Source organism: Microtus oregoni, unplaced genomic scaffold (assembly GCF_018167655.1).
Source record: "Microtus oregoni isolate MIOR12 unplaced genomic scaffold, Mior012 000012F_ref0000307, whole genome shotgun sequence".
NCBI lineage: Eukaryota > Metazoa > Chordata > Mammalia > Rodentia > Cricetidae > Microtus > Microtus oregoni.
Window position 1 is genome coordinate 15,339,967 of NW_024543071.1, and position 15,166 is coordinate 15,355,132.

At 44.3% G+C, this 15,166-nt stretch overlaps 1 protein-coding gene across 4 annotated transcripts in view; it reads left to right on the forward strand.

Annotated features, from left to right (window-relative positions):
- Positions 1-15,166, forward strand: part of Fbxw4 (F-box and WD repeat domain containing 4) — an 87,710-nt gene that overhangs the window by 11,897 nt on the left and 60,647 nt on the right. For all 4 annotated transcript variants that reach the window (XM_041660720.1, XM_041660722.1, XM_041660721.1 and 1 more), the window contains exons 2-4: positions 8,097-8,192; positions 12,717-12,902; positions 13,553-13,685. In XM_041660720.1, the coding sequence (XP_041516654.1) occupies positions 8,097-8,192; positions 12,717-12,902; positions 13,553-13,685 (415 nt within the window). The remainder of the gene's footprint in view (positions 1-8,096; positions 8,193-12,716; positions 12,903-13,552; positions 13,686-15,166) is intronic.

Consider the following 15,166-nt stretch of genomic DNA (forward strand, 5'->3'; position numbering starts at 1 on the left):
TGGTGCTAAGGCAAAACCCAAGCCCTCAGAGTCCATACACTGTGCCTCTCTCACTGGCTCAGGGACCATGGTGGCCTTGTTGCGCACTTGCCCCCTCTTCCTAAGTTCCAAAGGGCAAGCAGTCTTGCCTGTCACTTCAGTAGGCAGTGCAAGATGGGTTGGGGAAGAAAGGGATTAATGTTCTGTGAGTTTTCTGATCCTGGAGATACGTACACTTACACATACAGACACGCACATATGCACGTGCACACACCCCCCTCCAGCCATTGTTCTTCAGAGCAGGTTTGTTTATTTGCCTTTGATTTGGGGGTGTGACATTGGAAAGGGGAATTGAAAGGTCTTTCTAGATGATGTCCTGGATCATTTCTGCCCCTCTGGACTCACTTGGTAAGGTTTTAAGGGACCAGGTAGCTTACGTGGGTGCCTGAAAGCTGAGCTGGAAGGGGAAGGAAACAAGGGGAGAGATGAGCCTGAGGCAAGGGAAGGAGGGCTGGGGAAAATGGCAGTTCAGCCAGGCCCCTGGGCCAAGTTAGAGAATTTTCCTTGCATTAATAGTCTTGGGGAGATTTATTTATAGGACACTAATCGAGTTCTTTGAGGGGAGCACCCTCACCTTATATCAGCATCTGGGGAAATGGTTAGCCTGTGGCCATTTCAAGGGTGAGGGCGAGGCCTTTATTGGTTTCCAAGGCACACCAGCCTCTGTCCTCAAGGGCACTTTCCTTCTGCCTGGTTCTGCCCTCTCTGAGTGGAGGATAACAGGCATCAGAGAAAAACTTGGAGCGTGGCTGATTTTTTTTCAGGTATTGAGGCCAATAAAAATTTAGATACAATGTGGCTACCATCTAGGGTATTCTCATAGGATTGGTGAAGGGAGATGGGAAAGCCCTTAAGTCATTTTGTAACAAAGTTAATTTTTTCAAGTCAAGCCACATGGCCTGCTCTTTGAAAAGCTGAAGCTGATTTGAGGAACCACTGCTGAGTGTTTGGTTATGGTATTGACTTTAAAAGAAGATTCCTGCATCCTCTCCTGCTTAGCTGCAGTTTCTAAAGTTCAACTTTGGATGGTTCTAGTTGCTGAGACTCCTCAGGGAAGTCTCAGACTCCCTAGGAAAGTTTCAGTCACCAAGTTACTGTTAAGTGACCAGGGGGATGAGAGAAATACCCTTCTCCTAATTCAGGAACTGTGAGGATTCCTTTCTTCTCCACATCTTCCTCTGGGATCGAGAATATGACACCTTTAGCTTGTTAACTTAGACCTAGTTTAGGAGGAGAGGTGTAACTACCCACTGTCTTCCCAGTCTCTGGTGTGTGGAGGGAGGGGCACCTGCTGGGAAGTGTTGGCATAACAGTGTGTGCTTTTTCAGTTCTGGGTCAGCTCTTTTCCTGTCCTCAGTTCTCTCCCTGTGGTACAGGCTGCTTTCTAGTGATATGAAATAGGGACCACATCCACCTGGTAGGAAAATCCAGTAAAAGATCCACGCCCACCTAACAGCCTTCAGCCTAAAAGATAAAATGTTTGTATTACAGGAATAACTTTTAAAAGTTATAACTAAATTGATTAGAAGAAAAATAATTATTATTTTAGATTTAGTGGTGACATCCCCGATACCCGGGATTAGCTAGTAGATATATTTGTGTTTGCAATATATTTCTGTGATGATATATGATCACTTTAGAAATTAGTTTTAGGTGTCATCATTAAAATATCAGACTTGTATAAATTATATTTAAGTTGTTTTATTATTGTTAGATTATGTGTATATGTATGTGATATGTGTGTAAATCCAGAAGTATGTGCCACTGTGCACTTGTGAAGGTCAGAGGACTTTTGGTGCTGGTGCTCTCCTTCTATTGTGGTGCTGAGGATCAAACTCAGGCCATCAGGCTTGTGTGGCAGGCACTCTTACTTGAGCCGTCTCTGGCCATGTGGACTATTACCCTCATTTCATAGGTGTAGAAGGAGACCGAAAGGCACCTGGAGTTACATAGTCCACACCCTGGCGATTCCAGTTCTCTGAGTCTGCTTTCTGTGCCCCACAGAACTTTATTTAACCCGTTTAGTTAAAGGTAGGAAGACACATTACTATGTGCTGTATCGAAAACCTTGTTCACTGTTGGGTGTGGTGGCGCACGCTTTAATCCCAGCACTCATATATACCACTCATCATTAAAAGCCTGCAGACAAAAGTTTTGATTTCAAGAGTCTAATGGACACACATTTGAAAAGATGGCTTGGGCAGGCATAAAGATATCTAGTCCAGCCGGGCGGTGGTGGCGCATGCCTGTAATCCCAGCACTCGGGAGGCAGAGGCAGGCGGATCTCTGTGAGTTCGAGACCAGCCTGGTCTACAAAGGGAGTTCCAGGACAGGCTCCAAAGCTACAGAGAAACCCTGTCTCGAAAAACCAAAAAAAAAAAAAAAAAAAGATATCTAGTCCATTTCAAGCTCTGGTCTTATTTATTTGCATAAATTAATTATTTTGATCTGTAAAGTCATGAATATATAGGACTGAATTTTAAAAACACAGAGATATGCCAGGCGGTGGCCGTGTGCCACCTTTAATCCCAGAACTTGGAAGGCAAAGGCAGGTGGATCTCTGTGAGTTCCAGGCCAGCCTGGTCTACAAAGGGAGTTCCAGGACAGGCTCCAAAGCTACAGAGAAACCCTGTCTTGAAATAATCCCCAACGAAAGAAAAACCAAAACAAAACAAACTTGTTCCTATCCTAAGGCACTCTTAATATACATCTTCTTATCTGTTATCCATAAAGCTTAGGCTTCCATGGTAGTTTTTACTTAGTCTTACAGTTACTGTTGTTTACTGTGCAACAGCTGTCTCCATGGTTGTGGGCCCTCACACTGTCCTTTCCAGTGCTGTTCGTGTCTATCCCATTGCCTTAGTGTGCTCGTCCCTCCCACAGGCAAACATCTGGGCTGTTTCCAGCTCATACATTGTAAAATGTAGTTTTCGTTTGAGTTATTTGTTTGTAATACAGTGCTGATAGTGAAAATTTGAGATCAGAACCCAATACCAGCAGTGCATAACCAAACCCAGTATTTATGAAGTCAAAGCCTTGTCAGGTTTTCCCACCTAGTAGAAGTGAGGTGGTATTTAATAACTGTTTGAAGGTACATTTCTGTAAATGAGTACTCAGAAATGTTTTTTCAGTGTTTCTTTGTGGGAATCCCACGTGACTGCTCGCAGGCTCTGTTGGACATGGATGGCTGGATACTAGAGACGGGTGTTGTTTTGATAGATTTGCATCAGCTCCCTACAGGTTGTAGAGATGGAATTTGTATTTACAGTGCTCATTCCCCTGACTTTTGTTTACCTTTGAATTTCTTTTTCCACCTCTGTTAGCATTTCAAAATCAATAGACTCAACTTACAAACTTCATGAATCATATATTTTGTTTCTACTTTTCTTTGGAGTGTATATATTTCATTTTCTTATACCTGAACTATCTTAAATTTACCCTTTTTGTTTTGTTTTTGACTTTTTTTTTTTTTTTTGAGATGGGATGAGACAAGATCTTGCTTATAACTGAGACTGACCTGGAACTCACTATGTGATCCAGGCTAGCTTTGAACTCACAACAAATCCTTCTGCCTCATCCTTTTGAGTGTTGAGGTCACAAGCTTATGTTATCATGTCTACCTCAATTTCCTTTTTTTTTTTTTTTTTTTTAGGTTTACTATATTGTAGTATGAGATGTCCATCTCAATTCTTTTTTTCTTTATCGGTACATACTCAGTTTTGTCAACATCTTTTATTTTTATTTTTTTATTTGTACTGAGGATTGAATCCAGAGCCGTACAAGTACACATCTAGTCTACTGCTGCTACCCCTCTCCTTACGTCATACCACACTGCCTCTAAGTATATAATTTTTTTTTTTGGTTTTTCGAGACAGGGTTTCTCTGTGGTTTTGGAGCCTGTCCTGGAACTAGCTCTTGTAGACCAGGCTGGTCTTGAACTCACAGAGATCTGCCTGCCTCTGCCTCCCAAGTGCTGGGATTAAAGGCATGCGCCACCATCGCCCGAGTGCCTTTATTTTTAAGGGACATTTTTTTCCTCTTTAGTAAATATTACATTGTAAAAGAATTGGGAAATATATAAATCACAACTGTCTCATGGTTAATTAAGAAATTAAGCTGAGTGAAAGGCAAATGGAAGAAGGGAATCTTTTTTTTTTTTTTGATTTTTTAAGACAGGGTTTCTCTGTGGTTTTGAGAAGGGAATCTTGGTGAGGGTTAGGAGGAGGACTCGTTTTCATACTGTTAGCCTTCCATCTGTGTATCTCTGTGTTTTGTTTGTTTGTTTTTGTTTTTCGAGACAGGGTTTCTCTGTAGTTTTGGAGCCTATCTGGAACTAGCTCTTGTAGACAAGGCTGGTCTCGAACTTACAGAGATCCCTCTGCCTCTGCCTTCCAAGTGCTGGGATTAAAGGCATGTGCCACCACCGCCAGGCATATCTCTGTGTTTTTAAAATTCAGTTCTATATATTCATGACTTTACAGATCAAAATAATTAATTTATGCAAATAAGTAAGGCCAGAGCTTGAATGGACTAGATATCTTTATGCCTGCCCAAGCCATCTTTTCAAATGTGTGTCCATTAGACTCTTGAAATCAAAACTTTTGTCTGCAGGCTTTTAATGATGAGTGGTATATATATGAAGGTGTAAGTAGAGACAGAGAGAAATGTGTGTGTGTCAGTGAATTTCTAGCAGATCTAGTGTTTATCACCGTGTGTCTCAGCAGTGCACCTAGTGTGCCTTGTGTGGTCAAGTGTTTGAAGCCATGGAGACAGAGATAGGCAGGTATCCAATATGGAACTTTCACATTCTTTTCCATGATTTCAAAATTCTGCCTAGGCCGGGCGGTGGTGGCGCACGCCTTTAATCCCAGCACTCGGGAGGCAGAGGCAGGCGGATCTCTGTGAGTTTGAGACCAGCCTGGTCTACAGAGCTAGTTCCAGGACAGGCTCCAAAGCCACAGAGAAACCCTATCTCGAAAAAAACCAAAAAAAAAAAAAAAATCAAAATTCTGCCTAAAGATGTACTCAAAAGGCCTTTGAACTCTTCCCTGTCTTCACATCCCAAACTATGCCATTCTTCCTGATGGTATGTACCCTGTCTTTTACTGCTCTTACCCTCCTCATTCAAACATCTATTACTCAGTCAACATTTTTTTTTTTTCGAGACAGGGTTTCTCTGTAGCTTTGGAGCCTGTCCTGGAACTCCCTTTGTAGACCAGGCTGGCCTCGAACTCACAGAGATCAGCCTGCCTCAGCCTCCTGAGTGCTGGGCACCACCTAGCAGTTTATGTGTTTTCTTAAAGAAAAATGTATATATACACAGTGATTTAGATTAAATTTATATTTGAGTGAAGTGCTCAAATTTTAACTTGATCATTTGAAATTTTTTGGTGGTGAGTTTTGTTGTTTTCTTACATTTTTTTTTATTATATTGTGTGTGTATCACACGTGAACGTCAGAGACAAATTGTGGGAGTCAGTTCTCTCCTTTCACCATGTGGGGCTTGGGGAAAGAACTCAGGTTCAGAGTTGGTGACAAGGGCCTTTACTTTCTGAGCCTTCTTGCTAGCCCCACTTTTGTTTTAAGACAGTGTCTTGCTTTAGGCTGGCCCGGAAGCAGCCACACAGATCAGGTGACCTCGAACTCTTGATCATTCTTCTTCAGTTCCTGCGCACTAGGGTGACAGGCCTGTAGCACCACATCTGCCCAACTGATAGGTACTCCCAAAGCCCTTCAAGGTTTAGATAGATATAGGACAGAAAACCTCAGCAAGTTTCCACAAGCCTTTTCAGATGGATCCCAATCCTGTTTTGTTGGTCATCACCATGAATTTTTATTCCTTTTAGACTAGTCATCCTTTTTCTAAGTTCATGGCATTGAACTATAGTATGTGTAATATTGCTTTCATTCAGTATAATTTTTTTCTTTTTAATTTGGGGGTGGGCAGAGAGATGGTTTAGCTATTAAGAGCACTTGAGGACCTGGGTTTGGTCCCCAGCATGCACTTGGTGGCTTACTGCTGTCCACAACTCCAGTTTCAGGGGATCTCATGTTCTCTTTGGTCTTTCCAGGCCTCAGATATGAACATGGTACATATATATGCATGCAGGCAAAGCCACTCATAAAAGATATGAAATAGCCCCTGCTGGACTCATCAGTTAGAAAACTTCCTTATTGGTCTTCTAACAGTGTGGACTTAGAGGCTAAGAATGGTCGTACATGGCTGTCATCCCAGCACTTGGGGCTGGGGCACACTGAGTGAAGGTTGGCTGAAGTATGGAGAGAGAAATATTTCTTCATTTGAGTACAAGTCCTTTGCCAGATGTGTGTGTGTGTGTGTGTGTGTGTGTGTGTATAAAGTGTGTGTGTGGTGAATATCTTTCCTACACTCTGGCTTGCTATGTTTATTTTGATGACGTAGTTTTAAATTTTGATAAAGTCTAATTTATTAGCTTTTTTCCTTTATATTTTTGTTTTCTGTGTCCTAAGAAAACTTTGCCTACCCATCCCCCCAGACAGACATGTGCCGTTTTCCCAAATGGTTTATTTAGTTTATTCTAATAGCTTTAAATTTAGAGTTTATGTTTGGGTTTATTATATATAAACCTTTCCTATTTGGTGTGAGGTAAGAGTCAGGCAAGGTTCATCTTTTTCATTATGGATATCCAGGAGTTTCTGTACTTGAAAATTAAAAAAAAAAGATTTATTATTATGTCGCCCTCTTAGTGCAGTTGGCAGTGTGTCGGGCTCATATATTGTTTTAGTGTGTGTGTCCTCACAGTACGGATGTGCAGTAGGCAGTGTGTCCTCACAGTACGGATGTGCAGTAGGCAGTGTGTCAGGCTCATAATACTGTTGTAGTGGATGTGTTCTCACAGTATGGATGTGGCCAGTGCATGCATGACGTGTGGTGGCTGTTGTTCTTTTTTAAAAAATGCTCCAAGATCCCACAGCAGTAGGCAGCAGAAATGCTGTAGGTCCCAAATGGTGGTAGTGGGCCATGTGGTGGCAGGCAGCGGGCCCTGGGAGCAGCCAGTCCCAGGCAGAAATGGCTGCCGGTCCCAGAGCGGCGGCCCAAGCGGTGGTGGTGGCAGGCCATGTGGCAGCAGACAGTGGGGCCCTGGGAGCAGCCAGTCCCAGGCAGAGACGGCTGCTGGTCTCAGAGCAGTGGTGGTGGGCCATGTGGCAGCAGGCAGTGGGACCCAGGCAGAGACGGCTGCTGGTCTCCGAGCAGTGGCCGGTCCCAGGCAGGGAGACACATGGCGGGCGGGCAGAAGACAGAAACATGGATAGACATGACATGCAGGGTGAGGTTGAATGTTTATTCAGGGGGTTATGGAGGAGGAAGGTTGAAGGGGGGGGACAGATTGAGAGAGAGAGAGAGAGAGAGAAGAGGAGAAAGAGACAGAGAAGGGGGGAAGCTGAGAAGTGGGGAGAGAGGCAGAAGCAGAAGCGAAGCTGCCTCTCGGAGAAGAAGATGGAAAAGAGAGCGAGCTCAGGTCGGAAGCTGAAAATCAGCCTGCCTCAGCGGATGGGGAGGGGAATGGGTGTGGCTTGTCTCTTAAAGGGACCAAAACCATAACATTCCCAGGTCTTCCTTATAATAAAAAGCACGCATGTCAAGGAAGCAGAAAAGGAAGGGCCCAAGATGGTGGTGGGCAGGTCAGAGGTAATGGGAGTGGGCGTGGCTTGTCCCTTAAAGCGACAGGAAAGCACAACAGTGGCCAGTTCTCTTTTTCTACCGCAGGGCTTGAGCTCATGTCGTAAGGCTTTTGTGGCAAGTGCTTTTTACCCGCAGAACTGTCTCATTGGTTCTGGCGCTGTTTTGCATGTTTTTCACTGGATTGTTCTGACATCACTATAGGCACTATAGTGGTTTCAGGAGAGACAACTGCTTGACTTCTTGACCAGCAAGGATGGAGATAGGAGTTCCTACTTCTGATCTCAGCATCCCTTAATCCTATGTTTGTTTCTGTTCTGAATGTTCCCAAGTCCTGACTCTTCTCTTATTGGCAGTGAGTTGTAGTGACTGGGTTTGTTGTTCTGTTTGGACCTAGGATGGCCAGCATTCCAGTAAAGGACCGAGTGAAGGTGTCTCAGAACTGGAGACTGGGCCGCTGCCGAGAGGGGATTCTGCTGAAGTGGAGATGTAGGCAAGTAGCTTCTGAATTTTTTTAAAAAATTATTTGTTTTTATTTTATTGTATAAATTTTTGTTTGTTTTTGTTTTTTGAGATTGAGTGTCTCTGTGTAGCTCTTGCTCACTCTGTAGACTAGGCTGGCCTTGAACTCTGAGATTCACCTTCTTCTGCCTCTCAAGTACTGACATTAAAGGCTGTGCCACCACCACCCCACCCACCCCGCACGCTTTTTCGCTTTTTGTCTTCATTTTTGTTTTGTTTTGAGATGGGTCTCACTGTGCAGCTCTGGCTGTCTTGAATTTACTATGTAGGCTGGGCAATATTAAACTCACAGAGATCTGCCTGCTTCTACCATCCAAATTCTAGGATTAAAAGCATTCCCACTGTGTCTGCCTTGTATATAATTATACTATCTGCTTGTATGTTGGTGCACCATGTGTATGCCTGGTGCTTGAGGAAGTTCTAGAAGGGTTTCAGATCCCCTGGAACTGGAATTACTGACGATTGTGGCTACCATATGGGTGCTGGGAATCGAACCCGGATCCTTTGAAGGAGCAGTAACTACTATTTACTTGTAAGCCATCTTTTAGCCTTCTTGATTCTTTTAAGGCTTCCCAAGACAGAAGAACATAATCGAAACTATAAGACTACATTGTAGGAGCTATCTCTACTAGGGTGACTACTAGTGGTTCTTCAGACAGCATAAAGAGCCCAACAGAAGGACGACTTGCTAACAGTTTAGAGAAAGATTCTAAGAATGTACTCTGGGGGTTGGAGGGTGCAAGATAGGAGGATCTCGATTTCACAGCTTGTCTGGGCCAAAGAGCCAGTAGGAGATCCTATCTCAATTTTTTCCCCTTTTCTCTCTCTCTCTCTCTCTCTCTCTCTCTCTCTCTTTCTCTCTCTCTTCCTCCCTTCCTCCATCCCTTTCTTCCTTCCTTTCTTCTCTTCCCTTCCCACCTCCACAGAGTTTCTTTGTGTAGCCCTAGCTGTTCTGGAACTTGCTCTGAAAACTAGTCTGGCCTTGAACTCAGAAATCTGCCTGCCTTCGGAGTGGTGGAATTACAAACTGTGCTTGCCCAGTTACAGTTGGTTTTGTTTGTTTGTTTTAGTTTTTGTTTTTTTTTGAGGCTGGGTTTCTCTGTGTTACATTCCTGGCTGTCCTGGAACTTACTTTATGGACCAGGCTGGCCTTGAACTTACAGAGATCTGCTTGCCTCTACCTCCTGAGTACTAGGATTAAAGGTGTGCACCACTACTGCCTGGCACAGTTGTGATTTTTAAATGTTATCTCTAGGGAGTTAACTCTCCTCTTGGATTCTGTTAAACTCTTCTTCATCATTTTTTTGGAGGGTGGGGGGCTGGTGGCCATGATTCTGGGTTCAAAACTAGGGCCTAGCCCATGTTTGGCAGCTGCTTCACAACTGAGCTACACCTCTAGTTCTGTTTATGGAAGATGCTCAGGAGGAAAGCCTGGCAACCTGAGCTCTACACAGAGAATGAAATTTAGCTTCTGAGCTCCACATACATGCTGTGCATACATGTGTATGCTGTTGTACACATACAAAGTAAAGAAAATAATGTCTTTTTTTTTAAAGGCAAAATGGGAAATTAAAGATATGTGAAGTAAGACTTAGGAAAAGTGCCAGTGTGTGTGTGTGGTGTCTGCTCACGTGTGTGGGTATGCAGAACAGTGCTTGGAGGCCAAGAGAGGGCTTTGGGTGACCTGCTCTGTCACTCTCCATTATACTCCCTTGAGGCAGGGCTCTGAATCTGGAGCAAGGCTGGTAGCCTCAGGTCTCAGTGGTCCTCCTGTCTCCTCACCCCACGGCGCTGTGGTTACAGGCACTTGTGTAGTCAGCTCTTTACACAGGTGCTGGGAGTTTGAAATCAGTCTTGTGCTTTCACAGTGAACACTTTCCTCCCCAAGCTAGCCTCAGTCCGTGCCATCCTCCTGAGCTAGCCTCAGCCCATGACACCAGTCCTCGTGCTTGTACAGTGAGCACTTCCCTCCCTGGGCTAGCCTCAGCCTGTGCCATCAGTTCTCATGCTTATACAGCGAGCACTTTCCTCCCTGGGCTAGCCTCAGCCCGTGCCATCAGTCCTTGTGTTTGTACAGCGAGCACTTTCCTCCCTGGGCTAGCCTCAGTCCGTGCCATCAGTCCTCGTGCTTGTACAGTAAGTGCTTTTCTCCCTGAGCTAACCTTAGCTTATGCTATACAATTTTGATGATTATTATAACACACTTATGCCTCATCAATATCAAAACCCTACATAATTATTATTTGGCACCTTGTCCAAAAAGTGCTTCTTGTTGGTTGATCTCAGTGGATTTGGAGCTTTGTGACTTCATTCTGACTGATCCATTCCTGTGCTGAACACTGATAGGTGCACTTCTGCTTTTGGTGACTGCCTTAGTGGCACTTCTGTCGCTGTGAAAAGACACCATGACTAAGGCAATTCTTATAAAAGGGAACATTTAATTGGGGGCTTGCTTACAGTTTTAGAGGGTTAGTACATGATCATCATGGCAGGAAGCAGATAGGCATGGCACCAGATCAGTAGCTGAGAGCTTTACATGCTGATCTATAGGCAGCAGGAGAGAGAGGGAGAGAGAGAGATGGAGACAGAGAGAGAATGAGAGGGACAGAGCTGGACTTTTGAAACCTCAAAGCCCATTCTCAGTGACACACTTCTTCCAGCAAGGTCACACCTACTCCAGCAAGGCCACACCTCCTAGTCTTTCTAATCCTTCTCAAACAGTTCCACTCCCTGGTGACTAAACATTCTAATGTATGAGCCTATGGGGGACCACTCTTATTCAATCCACCACAATGACCCTTGGTTTGCTTGTGCTGTTTCTACTGGTTTGGCTGATGTCTGTTTCTGTGAATTATGTGGTTTTATGATAAAGAAGGTATGAAAGAGAAAGATGGATTTTTATGATGAAAAGCCTTATTTTCTGATTTCTATTTTTACTTGGTTGGGTTTTCTTAAAAAGTAGGATCTCCTTTGTAGCCCAGGTTGACCTCAAACTTGCCATCCTTGTGCTCAGTCTCCTTAGAGCTAGGATTACAGTGCCATTATACCCTGTCATTTGTGCCTTTTAACATCAAAGGGTAATTCCTCTATCAAGTTTTTGCTCCTGGTGTTGTCGTTTATGGCATTAATTTAAGGCAGTCTGGCAAATAAACACACAACAGTTACCAGGTTGCCCAGGATTCTTCACTGCTCACCTGGCATGAACCTGGTTTCTTGTCCTAGGTAAATGTCTGTTTACCACATGGTTGTAAGAACATGAATTCCAGCCCCTCTGCTGTCCATTTGGATATGCTGCCTAGTGGTGGAAAAGATGTTGAGGAGGAATGTGAATAGTGAATAAGAGCTCAGACATACATGCGCTTCACACATGTTCTATGTAGTATATGCACACACTTGTAAAAACTGCATGAGCAGAAACTCAGTTACTACAAAGTCCAAGCTGCATTTAATGGCCCGGCAAGTCAATTTGCAGAACTTTTCCAGATTCCCATGACTCTTGTTTTAAGGAGCCGAAACACAGCCCAGTTTGCTCAGACAGGCTTGGCAGTGGGAGATGGTGTCTGACCATGGAGATGAGTCAGCTTTCCCTTTGATTTCTTGAGACCTGGTAGCTCCAGGACTGTAGGATAGGCACAGATGGGATGTCTATCTCGGGGAAGGGGCTTAGTTTCCACCAGAGAACCCAGTTGTCTGGTAGGGTGCCCTTTCCTTTCTCTTCTTATCTTCCCTCTTCCCTGTTGTCTTCTCTCTTTTTTTCACACACTCCTTGTTTTTTGAGATAAGTACGCATCTAAAGGTGGCCTCGAACTCCTGTTCCTTCTTCTCCAGCACTCAGGAGAGTGCAGGAGTTACAGGTGTATGCCACTACTCACAGGAAAGTCTTCTTTCTTAAGGCTTTAGTTCCACGTCATGGGATTGGCTGGTGGCTTTTAAGCTTTCTTTGTTCTGGAGATTGTTCTGGAGATCTAGAACCTGCTCCAGATATCTCTTATGAGGTTTTTGTTCTGGAGATTGTTCTCGAGATCTAGAACCTTCTCCGGATGTCTCTCAGGAGTTCTATAAGAGCTGAGTTCTTTGTAGCCCTGAACTGCAGCACTGTTTTAGAGCTGTTATATCAACACATGTGCCCTTCGCTGCAGAAATGGCCATACCCCTGGGAGGATCATGGCTTCTCTTGAGCAGGTTTGCCTACTCTCCTAAATGGCTGATTCTTTTCCCTTATAAATGTTCCTTTGCTCCAATAACAAGGGAATGGGATTTCCTAAGACTTACTTTTCTCTATCACACCTTAACTGATCTATTGAGCAAGGAGTATATGTTGGAGTCGTGGAACCTTGAAACTTACCAATTGGACTTACAGTTGCAGAGGTCACTTTACCTGACTCATTTTTCTATATCCTTCAACTGAATTTTTTAGGTCCTGCTTATCTATGAGAAGTGCTGGCAGCAGTTTTACTTTTTTTTTTTTTTTTTTTTTTTTGGTCCCTCTCTGTAGTCAGATGCCCTGGATGCAGCTTGAGGATGCTTCTCTATACATATCTCAGGCTAATTTCATCCTGGCCTACCAGTTCCGCCCAGATGGTGCCAGCTTGAACCGTCGGCCCTTCAGAGTCTTCGCTGGGCACGATGAGGATGTTTGTCACTTTGTGCTGGCAAACTCGCATATCATCAGTGCAGGAGGGTAAGTGCTGGGTCTTCCCCAGTGTTCTAGAGGAACTGGGTCTGCCTCTGACTTTTCTGGCTCAACAACAAAGTATCAGGGAAGTAAACTTTTGAAAAGGTAGGCTTTTTTTTTTTTTTTTTTTTTTTTTTTTTTTTTGGTTTTTCGAGACAGGGTTTCTCTGTGGCTTTGGAGCCTGTCCTGGAACTAGCTCTTGTAGACCAGGCTGGTCTCGAACTCACAGAGATCCGCCTGCCTCTGCCTCCCGAGTGCTGGGATTAAAGGCGTGCGCCACCATCGCCCGGCTGAAAAGGTAGGCTTTAAAAAAAAACAAAACAAAAAAACCCAAAAACCAAAAACCACTTAAAGCAGAGATTTACCAAAGTTGTTAATAGGGTTAGCCAGAGAAGAAAACAGGAGCAAGAGCCTTTAATACAAAGTAGAGCAGGTTTGGTGCTCTCCAAGGGGAGGTTTATTTTCTCTCTCAGCTCTCTTTAGCCCCAAGTGTGCTGAAGAGATGAAGCTACCTAACACTCAGCACCTTGTAGGCCAGCCTGCTTTGTGCTTGGCTCATCTGGACGTCACTGGACACTTGGGCTCCTTCAGTGGCCTGGTCCTCCTGCTGCAGAGGGAGTATTAACCCCTGGGCTGTGCTCCTTTTTCTCTCGTAGAGATGGGAAGATTGGTGTTCATAAGCTCCATAGCACCTTCACTGTCAAGTACTCGGCTCATGAGCAGGAGGTGAACTGTGTGGACTGCAAAGGGGGCATCATTGTGAGCGGCTCCAGGGACAGGACGGCCAAGGTGAGGTGTTGTCCCCTTTACGTACTGTTATCTCCTCCTGTCTATAGGGACTGGGGTGGGAGAGGGTGGATAGAGCCCGGAGTCCCAGGATTGGCTGAGAGTGAAGAGGGTGAGGGCAGGGGAGAAGGGACATAATAAAGAATTACTTATGTGCCTTTGGCATGCAGCTTGCGATGCCAGGCTGTGTTCCTGCCAGCTGGACTGGGAGAGGAGTGGGCGGTGGCTGGGATGCTTGCTACTCACTTGAAATGTGGTGTGAATGCAAAAACAGGGCTTGGTCAGCTTTTCCTCGCTGAGCTGAGTCTCCTCAGGTTTGTGGGTTGGGTTCTGCCCCAGGATTTTATTTTAAAATCTCCCTCCTTTTCTTGCTCTCTGTTTAAAGAAGTTAATTTTTCACCGCCTTGTTTATAAGCAATCAGGCTGACAATTAAAACGTGTTTTTACTGATTCTCTGGAGAGTGATGTGGTCAGTAGGCAGTGGAGACCACTGTTGTTGGTTGCATCATTGCCAGGTTGCCTGGTCCACAGACATCCACGAAGACATAAAATATGAAACTGATAAACAGTTGCCATCCTTGCTTTGTGAGTCCAGTTCATCCAGTCTGTGTCAGGCACTGCTGCTTATGAGACACAGAAAAGATTCTCCAGTCTTGGGTGCAACAGTCCTAGCCAGGATACAGGCTTTGCGGCTGCAGTGGAAACTCTGCTGACCGTTCAGTTGATGATGCAGAAGACCCCAGAGGTCTTGATGATCTGTTTTCCAGAATCTAGAGACTCCATTGTAGAAATTGCTTATTGGTATCAGCGAATGGGCCTCTAAGCCATATGTAGAGAGATCTCAGGAGAGGGAAGTTGCAGCTTTTATCTATAACTCTTCTGACTCTGTGTACTCTCTAGTGATTGCTTTTTCATGTTGCTGGTTTATATAAAGACAAGGGCTAAATAGGTTCCCTCCTATTTATAAACATTTTTTTTCCTTTTGAAATTTTCTGCCTTATATTTTTATTTAGAAAGAATGGATGCCAGCATAGGAAGCCCAAGAAAGATCAGCAGTTTGTCTAGGCTTTTGTTTTTGAGACAGGGTGTCATGTAGCCAAAGATGATCTTTGTGTCTTCATTTTCAAGTGCTAAGATTATAGGTGTATGCTATCATACCTAGCTTTAGTGTGCTTTTGTTATTGTTGTTTGTTTTTGAGACAGGCTTTCTCTGTGTAGCCCTGGCTGCTCTGGAACTCAACTCTGTAGACCAGGTTGGCACAGAGATCCACCTGCCCCTGCCTCACAAGTGCTGGGATTAAAGGCACGTGCCACCACCGCCTGGCTTTATTGAATATTTTGAATCTTCATGGCAACCACCTTTCCTGTCACCTGTTTCTTCCTCTTCTCCATCCCTTATTGACTTCATATTTTTGCTTAGTCAATGACTCTATAGCATTCCTGGCAAAGATTCTGACTTTAACTTGCCAAGTGAATCTGGTGCT